The following is an 18,184-nucleotide window of genomic DNA, read 5'->3' on the forward strand; positions in this document are numbered from 1 at the left end:
ACAGTGACCCGACTTAGGATTCGGCAACCACGGTGGCCGGTCCAGTTTCGATCACTGAGTCAAAGTGCTTGTGAACCGTTGGTAACATTTTCATCAGAAGTTGAGATGTCTTCTTGAAACTCAGACGGCAAGGAAAAAGTTGTAAACTTGTTTTGCGGTACCTGCTGCAGACAGGGGCCGAAGCAGGAAATTTTCATGAAGGGGGCAAATAGTAACAAAAAGAATCATGAGGTGGCGAAATCCTATATATGGTGAAAATTCTGTGTACACATACTGTGTTTATGTAGCAACAGAATGCGATGTTTGTGTTGCGTCATGTGGCTTTGAAAAGTTGTCTTCAATTTTGTAATAAGGGTTGTATGCATCACGTAATGGTGAGGTTGAGATGTTAATTCCATTATTAAAAAAAACTCTGGCATATAAGTAGTTGCATACTTGCATATTCATCGAAGTGTCTAGGATGGGCCACCAAACGGCAGCCTATCTCATCCTTTCTTCCCCTTTCTTTCTATTTCTTAGCCAGTGATTGATCTTTTCTAGCTTTCTCATCAACCTGAGTCCATGACCATGTTCCTTTTCTTAAATTTGTGTCTAAGAAACAATAACCCCTTGGACCCACATTTTTAGTCAACCTGGAATACCATTGTCTTGTCCCAGCAATATGTACTCCTTTGCAATTGTTGAGTAAATAGCTGGGAGAGGACCGTTTGGTTTGTTGTTTGCCTTGATAAAAGCATGGAGCGAGTATTGCTTAATCCCTGAATTCGTAACATTACAACCAATTTTAAAACTAATAATACTACAACCGTTTGGTGGATTCTGTTCGTTTATTCTTTTCTTGATGTAAAATGGTGTTCTGTGTTTTAGATTGTTATAGGGTTATTATATAAGGTTATGCCTAAAACTTTTTGTTTGACAGCCCACTGTTCAACTTGGTAATGGAATCCTTTTGATTTTGTTCTTCTAAAAAATTGAGGCTCCATGACAAAAGAAGATAAACTGAGGCACCATGGTTCTCAATTTCCCAGCTAAGAGATGCAGATGTTCCATTTGAAAGTTGAGGTTGTAAAGAAGAATAAATTGCATAGGTGGACAGGTTTTATATTTGGATAAAACTAAATTATGTTTATTAATTTGTCTTATTTGCCAGCTGTCAACACTTCATATTATCACGTTGTTCATGTATTAGTAATCTATGTTGTTCAGAAGTAGCTACCATATTTGCTAGATAGACACTTTGCTTAAAGAAACATTTTATGCATATACAGAAAAAGAGTCAATTCCTGATCGTCTATAGCAAGGAGATGGACATGCATCAGGAATCAGGAAGACCATTTGCAGAATGAAGCTAACTAAGAAGGTTAATGATATAATCTGCAATTTGTGGAAGGAGATATTTAAGGAGGAAAACTTTGATTTCATTATGCCATCAAAGATGAAATAATATGGTCACGAGTTTTTTTCTTTCACTAGATAAGTTAACTTCATTATATCTCTACTGGAGAATTTTTTTTAATATTACTTTTTTTACGTATATTACAGAAATAATACCAAAAATAAAGAAATTTCAAAAATAATACATATTCGTCTAATGGTTTGGCGAAAACAAATTTTCGTCCTACCATACGGTGAAAATACTATTTTTGCCAAACCATATGACGAAAATAGGTGATGTGTCCTCGGTGGTATGCTAGGAGTCCCCAATGGTAGTTTTGAGGTTACTTTCGCCAAACCATTGAACGGAAACTAATTGTCGCCAAACCGTAGACGAAAAATTAATTTTCGGCAAATGGGTGGCCGAAAATTCCATGCCCCCTGACCCTCACCCCTGCGTTCGCATCTGTGAACTCATCTCATTTCGCTGCCTAGGCATGACGGCATGAGCAGAGAGCGACCGCGCAAGCAGAGAGGAGAAGAGAGAAGAGAAAAGAGGAAAAAGAGAGGAGGGAGAAGGAGGAGGAGGAAGGAGAAGGAGGGAAGAGGAGGATGGAGAAGGGGAGGAGGAGGAAGAAGAGTAAGGTAATTTTTTTAAAATTTTGTTTTTAGATGTATGACTATTGTTTTATCTGTATGTAGATTTAATTAAGGATTAGAAAAATAATTTTTTTGATGTTGATTTTAGGTAAAAATATTTGTATTAGGTTATTTTGTGTATTATGTTAAGAAAATAAAATATATGTGCGTACAAATATTAGATCTCGGTACTCTAGTTAAGATGATGTATGTAGGATTATATTATTGGATTGTAATAATATGTGCTTTACACTAAAATATGATATTTATTGAATTATTTTGACTTAGGACCAGTGGTTTGCAACAGAAAACAATAAAACAAAGAGAGCATCCAAAAAGCAATGCATCACCGAAGTATTTATGTTAAAATTTAAAATTCAATGAACATTATGTATTTGAAAATTTGCAAGACCTAATATCAAATGATATTAATTAATAAGTTCTTGAGAATTAAATATATTCAATTTGTTGTTGCTAGTAATATATTTATTTAATAATGTTATCCCCTATTTAGATTTAGGACTGTAATATTGATTAGATTTTAGGCAACTAATACTATAGTACTTCACATTTTAGGATAGAAACGGTGGATCACATGGCCATTACATCAATTAATTTTAAGTTAGTCGTATTGTATGAATGTAATTTATTTTCATTTCTAATTAATAGGGATAATAAGTTAGTAATCTAATTGATATATTTTTTTAAGTGATAGTTATATCAAACCCTATAAATCTTAGAGTACTATATGAAAATGGTCAAATCCGTAATGGTCCATCTGGTGTAGATTTGAGTAATTTTCTATTTACCATCCTTAAGCACCCAAACCGTGAGAGTACAAGGATAAAGAAGATAAAAATATGGTTCACCCAATACTTTCAACTTGACCCCCATATTTATTCTGTTACGATGCAATGCATGTGGACTCATACGTTAAATCTAGTATTTTGGGAGTTAAAGCTGGTGTATCAGACGAAAAGTGGTTGAAATGGTTGGAGTGGTGCAGACGGCATCGGGCTGAGTTCAATATCCTGGTGCAACCATATCCAAGAGAAGCGGACAATAGTAGCAGTGCAGCAACACCAGTAGAAGAAGAGGATACGCGCGAGCATGTAGTGTCGACGGAAGAAGTTGAACAAAGGCAGACAACTGAGGCAGAGGTTATTGTGTATAGGCAGGTGGCAGAGGTTGAGTAGGGTCAGGCTGATGTAGGGGAGGAAATTGAAGAAATTATTGTTAAGCTCGAGAACGTGGACCGTAATGTAATTCATGAGGAAGAATCTTTATTGAAATCTGTAAATGTAGATGAAGATGATGGTAATAATGAGGATAATGAAGACTATGACTACTCTAATACTGTCATCCTAGAAGAATGAAACTTGCCTGATAAAGCAAGGATGCAAGTTATGGAGAACCATGACTCCCCTTGGGAATATGGTTCAAGTATGCTTCACCTAAATCAGGTGCTCCCCAATCGGTATGAAATGAAGGATGCAGTGGCACGGTGGCAATGACATCACACAGAGAGGTATTTGTTGCTGTCTCAAACATAAAAAAGTATAGTGTCAAGTGCAGAATTTCTGGATGCGGCTTTTGTGTTCATGCATACAAGCTGAAGTATTCGACCCGTTAGGTAGCCTAGAGTGGTTCAGCACAATTGTATAATGGAAAATATTGATCGAAAGCACCACAACCTCACTGCTGCACTAGTTGCAAATGAATTGTTCATTGAGATTATTCAGAAGAGGGACATGGAATGCTCGTTCATCCAACGATCAATATTACGATAGTTCAAATATGAGATTACTTATCAAAAGGCTTGGTGTGCAAAGCAGAAAGCCTTGGAGAAGCGGCGAGGTACATATGAGGCTTATTATTGCAACCTACTCCGCGTGCTTGAAATTCTGAAGGTCAGAAACCCTATCATATACACTGCTTTTAAGGACACTGAACTTGATAAAAACCAGCCTAGGATTTTTTGACAAGCTTTTTTTTCTTCTTTAGGTCAGTGTATTCAGTCTTTCCAGCATTGTCATCCTTTGTGTTTGAGTGGATGATACATTCTTGACTAGGAAGTACAAATGTTAGATTCTCACTGTAATTGGTGTTGATGCAAATAACCTGAAGTGGTCCTTACTCTATGATACCGGATTGAGGCAAAACCAAAGGAGAAGTGGTCCTTACTCTATAACAATGGAGGTGCTAGGTTCGTGTACTGGGCTACGTCTTTATCAAATATGTGTAGTATGCGTTAGTATATTTGAAAGTTGATACTTGTTTGTTTAGATATTTTTTGGTAGGTATGGCGTCATGACTACCAATATAGCAGAGGTTTGCAATCATTGAGGGAATGTTGTATGCCATTATTGGTTACTACCAGAAGAGGCATGCTGCTGCTGTTAATAACTGTACAACAATACGTACACCGTATGCCCAACGAACGATAGAGTACCTGCAAAAAAAGAATACAAAGGCAGTATAACATATGGTTCGTAGGAAAATTCACTAATATTCTTATTATATGATAAACTAATTTCTAAAATTATTTTCAGCCCTAGGTTGTATGGTGGAAAGTGAGTTCGTTTGTAATGCTCTATTTATATGAAATTCAAATGAACTCATTTTTTTTACCATATAATGTAAGGCTGAAAATAATTTTAGAAATTATTCTATCACATAAGAAGAATATTAGTGATTTTTTTTTCAGATTTTTAGGATTTTATTTGAGACCCTAACAATTGTTAGAAATTATAAATGTAAATTTTTTTAAAGAATTTTAGTTTGAATTCTACATAGGTTTTTTAAATCTAATTAAAATAGGTTATATATGTATTATGGAACACAAATAAAAAGTTTTAGGGTTTTAGAGATATAGAAGATCACTGATTTTAAAGAAACCTAAAACTACTGTGCCAAAATAGTACTATAAACAGTGAATTTTGACGGTCGATAGAAAGGTTAACCGAGTGGCATGGAAAAAATGGAAGATAAAACTCATGGTAGATAAGAAAATTCGTTGTCTGAAATAGCATAAAGAGAAGAGGGATTATTTTCGATGGGTTGCCCTTATATTTTCCGTTAGCGGCGGAACAAAGGTGACGTGCCAAAGCTGACGCCGGGACGTGTCGCTTTGGCAGGCCCCGAGAAATTTCCATCTCGCACGCGTCGCGCCTGCGTTGTCTGTTCATAAGCGGGAGCAGGGAGAAGCAGAACAGAGAACACGGCGACGATGGAGCAGAGCACCGGCAGTTCACGGCTCAGTGTTGCCCTGCTTCTCTTCGTCCTGTCGCTGAGGGGCCTCGCCAGGGCGGCGGGAGCGATCACACGGTACGATTTTCCGGAGGGCTTCGTCTTCGGCGCCGGATCGTCGGCTTACCAGGTACCGACTGCATGCACACTGATGCATAACTTTTTCCCTGTTAACGCTTAACGGTTTATGCGCACGGACACATTTCTACGCGATTATACCATTGCCTTCAGTTTGGCCAAAATTTCACCGAAATTTCACGAAATTCGTCTCACTAAGTTTGGATTTATCTTAATTTTGTGAGTGAAGAAAGAGTTGAAGGCCCCACAACAAGGAAACTAATAGTCCCTAGCTTTGTAGTAAGCTACCTCCCGTGCAAAGGACGGTGAGGACTCCTCGGTTCAATCCCTTGTTGGGAGCCAACTTTTTTGGAACTTGGAACAAAAACCCTGAATTTCGCTCATTTTATTCACAACTGGAAAAAACCGTAATTGAAATATGATAACGGAGATAGAAATCTCCATATACATGTAAGGAGATAAATCCAGGGAATATCTATCGAAACAACCTCCTAAGCAATCATGGATTTACACGTTATGACTTATCACCTAAGCAATCAAGGATTTACACGTGGTCTTGAGACTGTGGAGACGCTGAGTCTGTGATGGAGAGATCGTCCTACATCGAGGGAGTGAAACTATTAGCTAAGGTAGATGGTGCAAGCGTCCTAGTTGTCACACAAGAGGGCTTGAATGCCCGTCCATAGGTTGCGCGCTGGCTGATCCGACTTAGGGATAACATCGAGGATGTCCTTGTAGATGGAGCTGTACATCTAGGTTAGCATGATGCTGTCCGCATGAGCCCAAGTAGCATTGTTGGAGTTGCCAGGACAGAGCCATTGATGTGAGAGAGGAGGTCGAACTTGCAATCAAGACCTTGAAGTAGGTCAACCATTTGATCTAGTTCGAAGCCTTGTAAATAGAACTACTGGAACGTGTGTCATGATGGATGACATGTTCATGGTGTTTATCACCGAGGAGGGAGGCAACACTCGTATTGACGGTGACGTTGGTGCCGTCGGAGGTGGTGCCGTTCAGCGCAATGGAGGGAGGCCGAGGAGAGACGGGTTGGCGTGGGGCGTGGGAGGTTGGCGACGGCGGCGAGTAAAGGAGCGGTGAAATTAGGGTTTAGGAAAGGAATATATTCACCATGAGAACCGAAAGAGAGAGATTTGGCGGTAGCACATCACACGTGACTGCCTTTGGTTTCATATAATATATAGCCATATATATGAGGTTACACGGAATAGAAATACAATATGACAAAATCCTTTGTTTAGTATCACTAGAATTCACAAGTGACGCCTAATTCCGAATTATTTGCTCGTACGTTGCTTGCAGCCTATAGGTATTAGTGTTCGCAACTCGAGCAGTAGCATTTAATTGTGAATTTGTGATGTTAGTTCTGTGTCTTACATACACTTGCGAGTACAGACATGGTGTTGTTCAAATTTTGCGCAGGTGGAAGGCGCATGGGCAGAGGATGGGAAGAAGCCGAGCATCTGGGACACATTCGCGCACGGAGGTGCTGAGCTTTGCTTTTGCAACGCGTCAAGATTTTGCTCCTCTCATGGTGTATGTGTTGGCACATTCACGCGATTTTTTTATTTTAACCTTTTTAAACTAATATTTTAAAATAACACGTGAGATATTAAAATTTTAGAAACTAGTTTTTTTATCATACAAAAATACATGGCATGACTCATCACGTGACCACACCAATACATATGGTGTGACCAAGGTAGCCATTCTGATGTCCCGCTCTAACACCTTGTCACATGACTTTTTTTTTGTCACATCACATATATTGATGTGACCATACGATGAATCATGCTACGTACTTTAGTGTGATAAAAGAGACTGGTTCTTAAAATTTAGTGTCTTATAAGTTATTTTTAAAATATTAGTTTTTAAGAAACTAAAATAAAAAATGCGCACATTCACCTCCTCTTAAGTACCGGTCAATTCTAACAAGCACTCTTTTTTTTTCGTGGAGGCTATGCTTTCGACCATGCTACCGCAGATGTGACTGCCGATCAATATCACAAGTACAAGGCATGTTTCTCAACTCTGACACTAGTAGACCCCCCCCCCCCCCTCTGTGTTCTTGCTGATCGAGACTCATTTCATTTCCCGTTCGATCGCAGGAGGATGTGAAGCTGATGCACGAGATGGGACTGGATTCCTACAGATTCTCCATTGCCTGGTCGAGGCTTATTCCCGGTAGTGCACCATGACAAATCAGTAATCACCCATGGTCTATGCCTAGTTCGAGAACTACTCGAAGTAAATTTAAGTGTCTATTTAAAAAAAATAGTTATGTACATTCTGAACGTCCTAATAATATAAAGATCGGAAGTTCTATGTTTGTTATCTAAAAAAATTCTCAATGAAATTGTTTACGCTGTAGATGGGCGAGGAGCTGTGAACCCGAAGGGGTTGGACTACTACAACAATCTAATTGACGAGCTCCTCAGCTACGGTAAGTAATTAAGTAAGACCGTTTTACACTTGTAGCGTTCTTGATTGACTGAACTACTGCTGCTCTCTCTCTCTCTATATATATATGTTGTTTTCCCAGTTATGTGTGCTGCTAATTTTCCGGTTGCAAAACTATGATCGGCGTCCATTTTTGGGTTGTCGATCGCAGGGATACAGCCGCACGCAACGATATATCATTTCGATCTTCCTCAGGCTCTTCAAGACGAGTACAATGGGCTCCTCAGCCCTAGATTCATGTGCTACACTAGTCTTGAGCCTTGATCACCCCATACAGTAACAGAGCTGACGTAGTGACTTGACCGGTGATGATGGTGATGGATGCAGCGACGATTTCACGGCGTACGCTGAGGTGTGCTTCAGGAGCTTCGGCGACAGGGTGAAGCGCTGGACCACCGTGAACGAGCCCAACATCGAGCCGCTCGGCGGGTACGACCTCGGCTCGCTCCCGCCGCGGCGGTGCTCCTCCCCGTTTGGCGTCGCCTGTGCCGGAGGCAACTCCACGACGGAGCCGTACGTCGTCGGCCACCACCTCCTGCTCGCGCACGCCTCCGCCGTGTCCCTCTACAGAGACAAGTACCAGGTTAAGTTATTAACTATACGCGTCCACAATGAAGTGGAAATTCTCATTGTAAATTGTTGGCGAATGGCTTGGGTCTCATACGGTGCGGTTGTGGTTCTCAGGCTGTGCAAGGAGGACAGATTGGGCTCGCTTTGCTGGCCTTCTGGTTCGAGCCAGCGACTCGGAAACCCAAGGATGTGGCGGCTGCTGCGAGGATGAATGATTTCTCAGTCGGATGGTTGTTAATCCTGCTCTACCAACTCCTCGTATCTTGAACACGATATTCGCAAATCATCTACACATGGTGAGTCTACGGCTGAACTCATTTTGGGTCATGCGTCCATGCTTTGTTGGTAGGTTCATGCACCCTCTGGTGCACGGAGACTATCCGCCGGTGATGAGGAGGAACGCCGGGTCCAGGCTGCCGGCATTGACGGCTCAAGAGTCAGCGAAAGTGCGCGGGTCTTTCGATTTCGTGGGCATCAACCACTATGGTGCGCTGTTTGTTGAGGCAGATCTTAGCCAGCTAAAACAAGGGCTGAGAGATTACACCGGCGACGCGGCTGTGAAATTTATCACCAGTAAGAACTAAGAACCCTGTGCTACATCCATGATATAATGGCCAAGGAAAGGAACAGATTTAGAAAATTTATGGAATCAAAGCTTGTGTCTCAGTGACTTAATTCAGCTCTTCTTTTCCAAAAAAAATTGTGCAGTTCCATTTCAGAGCTCAAGGAACAAGGTACGCTTAAGTGATATGCATCTTCTCAGATTATCAGAAATATATATATATATATATCTATATATTTTTTTCTCTGCATGATTAACTGAAAATTTATGGTCGAAATCGGACAGCATGGCCTTGGGATGCAAAATCACGAGGCCCCATGGGCTCTGAGGAAAATGCTGGATCATCTGCAATCCAAGTACGGAAATCCTCCAGTTGTGATCTACGAGAACGGTGAACTACTAAACTAATTATCCAGATTGACCGATCGATCTGGTTGATTTCTTAATGATTTGGCATAATTTTGCCAGCTGTGCATACGCCACTAACAAACAAGCTTCTTGTCATCTCTCAGGAGCTGGTCACGAGCCTGATCCGTCAGGCAGGTTCTTGTACGACGACGAGTTCAGGTCACATTTCTTGCAGACTTACATTGAAGCAACACTCGTCTCCATCAGGTAGTAAAAAAATTTATACAACGGAGATGAGGTGAACTTCTTATAGTTTACGTCCTTGAGTTTATTTCCTTCCTCTCAGATAATTTTGAACTAAATTTGAAGGAGCTGGATCCAAACCGCCCGTGCAGACAGGTCCTCATTTTTTCCCTTTCTTGGTGATGACAGGAACGGATCAAACGTGAGGGCTCAAGACTTCTGTAGGCTTGAATGGATTGAATGAACTTCAATTGGCATATCCCCCCCCCCCCCCACCTCCTCTCCTAGCTCCGTATATATAGGGGGGTCATCATGTCACCTCTGAACTCCTTCCTTACCATTCTTAGAGATAAACTTCACTATTTACAAGATATTCTGGGTACCTACGGATATTCTAGGTACTTCACTATTTACAAGATATTCTGGGTACCTACGGATAATTCCTATATGTCTAGAGATTCTCTTCCCGGGCACAGAGATAGGACCCGAGAATTTAGAAAATCCTAAGGAATCTGAATACGGCAGTTTTATACCACCCATCATCAGATGGAGTTTAAATCAATCTGGAAAGTTCTCAGTTAATTCTCTCTATAAAGCACCGGTGCAAGGTGCTAAGCCGATCTAGAAAAGTCAATTGTAGAAACTAAAAATACTACTAAAAATTAAAATTTTCCTCTGGTATATACGCAAAGGAGTTTTACTGACAAAACATAACCTAAGTAAAAGATAATAGGTAGGCATAAGAAGTATTGCTTTTGTCACAAAACGGAGACAATTAAGCACCTCCTTTGATTGCTGATTTGCACGTTCTACATGGTTTATAGTCCAAGTAGCCCTAAATCTTTATCAACCGTGAAGCGCACCAAATATGTTTGGGAATTGACTTCATAGTCTTAGTAAAAATTTGAAAGCAAATGTACTGGCGGTGGCGGCCACTTTTTGTTGGTTATTTGGCTATGCAGGAATGATATTGTCTTTAACAAGAGAAAATCCTTATATCCTTTGCAAATTATTTTTACTTATACACACTGGTTATGTTTGTGATCTATGCTATAGCGGCAAAAGCATCGTGAGTTAGTTACTTCGCCATACACACACTTAGAGAGAGTGGCCAATGAGTTTTTTAACTGATTTGGATGACAATCTAGACTCCACACCTTGATTCTAACTTGTTCGGCTATACTTTATCTTTTATATGTGTATCTTTAGTGTGTTCTATATCTAGATTGTGTGCGTCTTTGTTATATAGAGATTAGAAAAAAAAACCCTTATACGGTTATATCGTTGATGTAACGATGAGAGTTAATAAGGCTTCTCATGATATGAAAGCTTGTAGTACAATATATTCATATAGAAGATCTGATCAAGTTTCTGTCCGGTCGTCCTGCCACGTGTGCATCGGCGCATCGTACACACTACACTAGCCTGAAAGCACGTACGCTTGATCACTCAGAGTACGCTCCGACGCCGGACGGCCTGAGCTCGCCGCCGCGGAGGAATCCGGCCTTTACCAAGGACCAGCTTCTCGGACGATGGTTTCTACGATAACTTTACCCTCACGACCGACAACAAACCGACGGTTGACTAGGTGGACCTCGACTACAACCTTACTGGCGATGAGATAAGTCATTTTATGGATCAGTGTGCCAAAGATTTTGGCATCAAATTTGAACCATTTGGTGACCAAGACGATCGCGCAATTGATGTTTGCCGCAAGTCAGGATCCTCCCCTGTGGCTTCTGACAACATGGACTGTCAAAATACCTATCCGGAGAATTCCTTCGATGACAAGTCCATGATGGCTCTGGACTCCTCCACTGGAGATTATTGCCAAGAAGTCTTCTCCATCAGAGACGATGCTCCGTTCAATCACAATGATAATGATCCTGCAAACACGCGTGACCCAGCTCGTCCGGCTGTGGGAGACGCCAGCCAGCCTACGATGACAACTCCTGTGGTCCCAAATCCAAACAGGGTCTGAGATCTCGCGTCCCATGATCATCAATAGGGAACTCAACATTTCAGATCTACGGCAGCTCAGAGGCTCCTCCTTCTACATGAGGTCCTCCAACAACCCCCACTACAGATCTGGTTACCCCTGGCATCAAAGACTGGATCAACTCGATGATCGGCCTAGCTAGAGAAGCTATCCTCTAGGATGAGAACTCTCATCCAGCCACATCCGTGAATAGTTCTAATCCGGGGAAGTCTTGCACTGATCCTTCCTGTGAAGATTTAGATCAGGAAAGATGTAATCCCCAGAACAAGATAGTCTGGGAAGATAACTGAGTGCCTAGTCGTCGCATGTCCTCGCCGATAAAGAACCGCCCTATAAACGATCTACGCGAAGTAATTGAGCTGCAAGGACGTTCGAAGACACCCGAGGAACAGTAGACTGCTCCTCAACTGCCTAACTGGAGGACATTCCAGCGTCGTTCAGGTAGAAGCTATAGCCGACCTTTGACCCTAGTAGGTAGAACACCCGCAACTACTTGAACTAATAGGGTGCTAGCAACGGATGCTAGGCTTTCTCTCTAGATCTACAGAGGGTGAACTGGCTGACTAGACTCCGGCCAGGGTCGATCGAGAAGTACACTGGGAAAACCAATCTTGTTGAGTTCCTCTAGATCTACACTATGGCCATCCAAGGAGTTGGTGGGGACGAAAAGGTTATGACAAATTTCCTCCCCACGGCCTTTGAAGGGTCGGCCAGGACTTGGCTAACTAATCTATCATCATGGATGATATACTTGTGGGAGCAACTCTGCGATTTGTTCTGAGCCAACTTCCAAGGTACTTACGTTCACCTCGATACGAAAAATGACCTCTTCCGTGTCATACAGATGGAGACAAAAACCTTGCGTGAGTTCGTCCACCACTTAAGCAACACCCAGAATACCATCTTAAAGATAAACAATTATGACATCATTCAAGCATTTACCTGAGGGGTTAGGAGCTGATGATGCGTCGAAGACGTCGCCAGAAAGGAGCCTGAGATGGTAAAGGAGCTCATGAGGATTATTGACAAGGTGACTAACACCGAATAGGCACTCCTGTTCATCAAGAAAAGGGATCAGGGCATTAAGCGCCCCCAGCCCAGACTAGATGATGACCCAGCAATGAGCAAGAGCAAGAAGAACTCCAAACAAAGTAAGGGCAAGTAAACTAAAACTGACAAAGTTTTGACAGATCTTCCCTACAAACGTCCTGGCTTGTCTAGAGGCAAGGGCCACTAGCCAGGCACCAGTGAATGTTGTGGTAGGCACCGGTGAACGTAGTGGCATGCCTTGGTATGACTTCCACCAAACCGATGGTCACGATCTCCATCAATGTTGCAATTGGAAGAAGCTGATCAATGCCAAGGTCGGTAAGGCCAAAGATAAGAAGACCTAGGTCACACCCTAGAGTAGTGACTCCAGCTCTAGTAGCAGTGAGGACGACTCAGACTTGATGTCCTACCAGTCGAGGGAGAGAATTGTTGACCACTTGTTCAGCGACTTCATGCCCTACGAGTCCAAACGGCATTACAAGACGATGGCCCGATAAGTCTTAGCTGCTGTCCCCAAGGGTCATTAGGCCGTTAAGTGGTCGAATGTTGAAATATCTTTCGGCCAAGATGATTTCCCAGAAAACTTCGTACGGCCAGGCCGCTTTCCAAAAGTAGTCGAGCCTATGATTAACAACTGCAAGTTCTCCCGAGTGCTTGTCTATGGAGGAAGTTATCTAAATGTCCTCTTCTCAGGCGCACTCGATACGATGTAGATTTCCCAATTTGCCATCAAGTCGGTTACTCAAGCCTTCCACGGCTTAGTATCTGGATCTTTGGTCACACCTATCGGCCAAATATCGCATTCCATCACCTTTGGGAAGCATGATAACTTCCAGATAGAGAAGATTATATTCAATGTGGTTGATTTTAAGATGACCAACTCTAGTCAAGTTCATGGCTACCGCGCACTATGCTTACCAGTACGTGAAGATCCTAGGGCCCGAGGGAGTCATTACCGTTATAGATTGCCCCAAAACAAGCCTCCATTGCGACAAGCCGAGTCTTGATATGATGGCTCAGCATCAACCCGACAAGGAGACTAAGAACTCGAGGCCTAAGGCGGATGTGAAGTCTCAATACAAAGTCAAAACCTTTCCTACAGATCGTTTGAATCGGCTCTAACCTAGATCCTAAATAGGAACTCACGCTCGTCACCTTCCTCCAAGCAAATGCCGACGTGTTTGCATGGTAGCCGTTTGATATGCCCATCATCCTTAAGGAGGTGATTGAGCACAAACTGGCTATCGGGCCTGATGCCAAGCCGATCAAACAGAAACTCCAATGGTTCGTGCCCGACCGGAAGGAAGCAATCAAGGAGAAAATTAGAAGGCTCACTAAGGTAGGGTTCATCAGAGAAGTGGAACATCCCGAGTGGCTCGCTAATCCTGTCATGGTTAAAAAGTCAAACGACAAATGGTGCAGGTGTATGGATTTCACCGATACAAACAAAGCCTGCCCCAAGGACGCCTTCACTCTATCTCGAATAGATCAGATAATCAATTACACCTTCGGATGCGACTATCTAAGCCTTCTCGATGCCTACTCTAGATATCACTAGATTAGTATGCATCTCGAGGATGAGGAGAAAATCTCCTTTATAATTCCTCCCAGAGTATTCTGTTACGTACAGATACCCATCGGATTGAAGAACACCGGCGCTACCTATTAGCATGGTATGCAAATAACCCTTTACGACCAGATTTGCTGAAATGTCGAAACCTATGTTGATGATCTTGTTATCAAGACTAAAAAGAAGGAAGATCTTATCTCTGACTTGCAAGAGAGCTTCAGGAATTTGCTCAAGCACCAGGTCATGCTTAATCTAGAAAAATGCGTGTTTGGAGTCGATGCAGGAAAGTTGCTGGGGTACCTGGTGTCATATCACGGAATTGAGGTTAACCCCGACAAGATCAAGACCATAGAAGAAATGCAATTCACTTGTGGTAACATCTAAACAGGGACCGGATAGCAGGCAATGGTGCATTTGGCCTAAACAAGAACCGGATTTTTTAAGAAAATTGTCCACTAGTTGAGATTACCCTGGGTTCAAATGAATAAAGGGAGCCCCTAGTGAATTTAAGCAGAAGACAAAAGAGAGAAAAATTTAGTTGACGGATGATGACTATGATGATTACGATCTGGAGGCGGCAGCCGGTGGTGCAAGAAGACTTGCTTCCTGGGCCCTTTGCGCATTGCGCATTCTGTCGCCGAAGATACGGAACTCGACCTTCTGCCGGGCTGTCACGTTGCTGCGGCTTCCTCCCTTGCTCCCCAGCGTCACCACCGCGTGATGCGCCACGTACTGCGCGTCCACCACGCCGATCTGCTCCTCAGGCTCCTGCACGGACGTACGCAACGACCCCATTTGGTTCTTTTTTTTTAGAGGTTAATAGTTTAGGCAACCAACAGCTAGCCACGAGCAGCACATGCACGAGACGAATGCTTACGTCGACGCATCTCCAGAAATTCAGGTCGAGACCATGGCCATGTACCAGGTCGTTCTGGATCATGTGCCAGACGCACGTCCATGCCTCCCTGCTGAAGACGGGCGCCATCACCTCCACGAACCCGCTGCACAGCCGGCTGGTGCACTTCCCTGCAGTGCTACCTAACGTCGTCGACCTGCATACATTTCATGTCCGGGCGTGGCCAATTCGATCGATCGCCGAGCAAATTTGAGTTGGACCAATGGACTGATCAGCAGCTTCCATCTATGAATCCTCAAATAATATAGTAGCTACATAATACTTACTTATGCATCTCGCTGCCATTCCTTCTGACGGTGATGCCGAAGAACGGCTTCGGCCCCCTGGTGGTGTCCAGGCCCGGCTGCGATATCTCCAGCCCGTGCTTCTTCACAATCTTCAGGTACTCCTCGGCGTCGAAGGTCTCAACGCCGAGGTCCTCGTCCCAGAGGAAGATGTACTCATACGGCGCCACAATGCTGGGGTGCATGAACCTCTTCGCATACCACCTATTATTCATCAGCTTCAGGTATCCAGAATCAAGACATTGATAGTTTACCCAAAAAGAGGGTACCTCAAGTAATAGACGTGGAAAATGCTATGCTCAAAAAAATGTTTACCAAAAAGGAGGTTAACTAAGCAGTATTCTAACATTTGGTTTTTTATTGCTAATTTGCTAAGTTCATTTGGAGGTCAATTCAGGTTGCTTTCGATATTGAACGAACCACCTAGAAATGTTACCCAGTTGTTTGGAACTTGGCTGCAAAATATTGATTCAAAAAGGAGACCACAAATTTTGGTTGAGACAAGTGCTATTCGTTAGGCTATATGGCTAAGTAGAAATGATATTGTCTTTGATAAGACAAAAACAAATTCTTACATGCAAGTTATCTTCTGAGAAACTACTGGATCCATTTCTAGTCTTTGCTAAAAAAGAGGGGGTGAGGGAGAGAATGAAGTGGACATGCCGCATTATGGAGACCACTTTCATGGAGGTCTTTACAAACTATGGGTAGATGTTTACTAGAAGGCTTTGTGCTTGAGTTTCTTTCATGCGTGTTTAAACTTATTAAACAATGCTATTTGTTGGTATTTCTCTTTCCAATCTATGATTGAAACTCTATAATAATAAATTGTTTGGTGTATGTCTTATGTAGAGGCCGAAATAGAGAAATTTCTAGATGGATGAGCTTTTGGGCAGTTGCATGCACCAATAGCTGCTCCGATCCTCACCATTTGGTCTGCCCCCTGGCGCTGACATGAACGGCCTGCTTGGACCACTCGAACTCGTCCCACTCCGTCGTCTGCCCGTCGTAGTGGAACAGCACTACGTCGAAATTGTTCGAGAACTGCTTGCATATATTACACGCAAGGACGGTTTAATGATCTTATTCAGTTTACTGAATTACCAAAATCAGGAAACATATTAACTCCTGCTCAGTTATTAACTTTTCACCTTGTGAACAGTCGCGTTGACATTGGCTTTCTCATTGTACCCTATTGTCAGCACCAAAAGGTACTTGCGAGTGGGCATGTCCTGCTCATTAATCCCCCAAGTTTAATCAGCCATACAAAACAAACTACTAGCACTCAAAAGGCATCTCAGTTCAGCAAGGTTCAGAGCTATAAACGGAAGGTTATGAGTGAGGATAAGATACCTCACGCGGGTTTCCCCACAGCCGGCGCAGGTGAAGATCAGACTCTCGAACTACGATTTTCGGTGGTAGCCTCTCTGCGCCTTTCGGCTTTACCGGTGCATGAATCTTCGATAGCACATGATAAGAAAAAAGGTAAGGATATCATATATGGACAGTCCAATGCATATATATAACTGCATACTTTCAGTTTCATCATGGACACACTGAATATCGAACCATGGACGAAGCATTTCGGCGTGCAGTTGAATCATTCACGTACCTCTGTAGTGGCATTTGACTGCAGGATGGGAGCCCCCTCCACAGTTGAAATGTTGTGTCCAAATGGTGCCCAAACTCTGACAAGTATGTCGCTGCAACCGAAGGTGGAGTTTGCATCACTAAAGCTCCATAGGAGTACCTTCGGTGTGATTTGTACAGGGAAAGAAATGCCGATGAAAAACCCGAATGCTGCCGCAGAAAACACCATCATGATTGGATTGGATCTCATTCTCACTATTCACAAGGAAGATCAAAAGTAGATGTTAGTCCAATGTCAAAAATATAATTGAGAGGGTAAAATGATTGGTCAGAGTTGTATGTAACAAGCAGTTTGTTTCACAATCTGCTGAAAAGAACTAGGTGTTCGGTTATGTAACAGGTAGCAGCAACAATCAAAATATTTTTTGGCAGAAAGATTTGCCCCCAAAACTAGCAAAATTAGAGGACATCGGATGAATTTATGCACCATGTGAAAGAAAACAAATGTGATGTTAGGACTTACAAGCGTCTGTACGTGAGTCTGGAATTGTTCCTGTGTAAAGGAATGATCTGCATGCATGTCTCGTACCTCTCTTTAGCTAGCGTGGAATTGATCGTTCTGACTTCGAGTATAAAGGAGAAGTACTGAAGTGGCAAAAGTAGAACACTTCTCATGTTAACTTGTGCAGAGGAAAAGGGTTGCTTAGACTAGCATCAAAGGAGAGCTCTTTCGGCATTCAGCACAGCAGACTCCCGGCCCTACACTATCACTTCGTGCTCCCTAAGCTACGCGCAGTAGTTGAAAACTAAGGCCGGAGAATATTTATGTACATATATTGTTGGCCCTACTGGATTTGATCATGCAAGGAGAAAGAAACAAGAGAGACAAATGTTGACATTATGCTTGAGTTAACACGTAGAAGAGTGATAGGGTCCAGGTGGAGTAATAGCTACGTACATGCATAATTCCATGGATCGGAATGCGGGCTCCGACCATCCATTGAGTTGCGTTGCCACTAAACTAGTTCTTGAGCATCGTGCTTGCTGGTATATGAAGAAAGAGATGGACTTTTTTAACGGTTGAGGTTCTGGACATGGAGAATTCAATCTCTTATATTCTAAATCGGCATGATTTCTCGGCCTCCGATTGGTCCGTGATTACCAGCCGTCGGATGGAGATTTGGATTGATCCGCACAGCAGCGCCGCCGAGCCGAGCCGAGCTCGCCGTCCTCC

General features: G+C 42.7%; 1 protein-coding gene and 1 pseudogene across 1 annotated transcript; one reads left to right on the forward strand and one right to left on the reverse strand.

The window, feature by feature from the left end:
• Positions 1–5,242: 5,242 nt before the first annotated feature.
• LOC133895089 (beta-glucosidase 31-like) lies at positions 5,243–9,785 on the forward strand (annotated as a pseudogene).
• A 4,696-nt stretch (positions 9,786–14,481) lies between these two features.
• Positions 14,482–17,380, reverse strand: LOC133895772 (uncharacterized). Its single transcript, XM_062336275.1, has 7 exons — positions 16,973–17,380; positions 16,714–16,818; positions 16,512–16,592; positions 16,289–16,404; positions 15,343–15,564; positions 15,038–15,212; positions 14,482–14,928 (listed from the first exon to the last, which is right to left on the reverse strand). The coding sequence occupies exons 1-7, from the start codon at positions 17,198–17,200 to the stop codon at positions 14,722–14,724; spliced, it is 1,134 nt and encodes a 377-aa protein (XP_062192259.1). The 5' UTR covers positions 17,201–17,380; the 3' UTR covers positions 14,482–14,721.
• Between the last annotated feature and the right edge of the window lie 804 nt (positions 17,381–18,184).

Source organism: Phragmites australis, chromosome 16 (assembly GCF_958298935.1).
Source record: "Phragmites australis chromosome 16, lpPhrAust1.1, whole genome shotgun sequence".
NCBI classification, from domain to species: Eukaryota; Viridiplantae; Streptophyta; class Magnoliopsida; order Poales; family Poaceae; genus Phragmites; species Phragmites australis.

Bases quoted from the DNA above. Each gene is read 5' to 3' on its own strand.
- LOC133895772 (XM_062336275.1), bottom strand. From the start codon at position 17,200: ATGAGATCCAATCCAATCATGATGGTGTTTTCTGCGGCAGCATTCGGG. The intron at 16,819-16,972 runs GTACGTGAATGA...GTGCTATCGAAG, and splicing joins AGTCAAATGCCACTACAGAG to ATTCATGCACCGGTAAAGCC. The intron at 14,929-15,037 runs GTAAGCATTCGT...ACGTCCGTGCAG, and splicing joins ATTTCTGGAGATGCGTCGAC to GAGCCTGAGGAGCAGATCGG.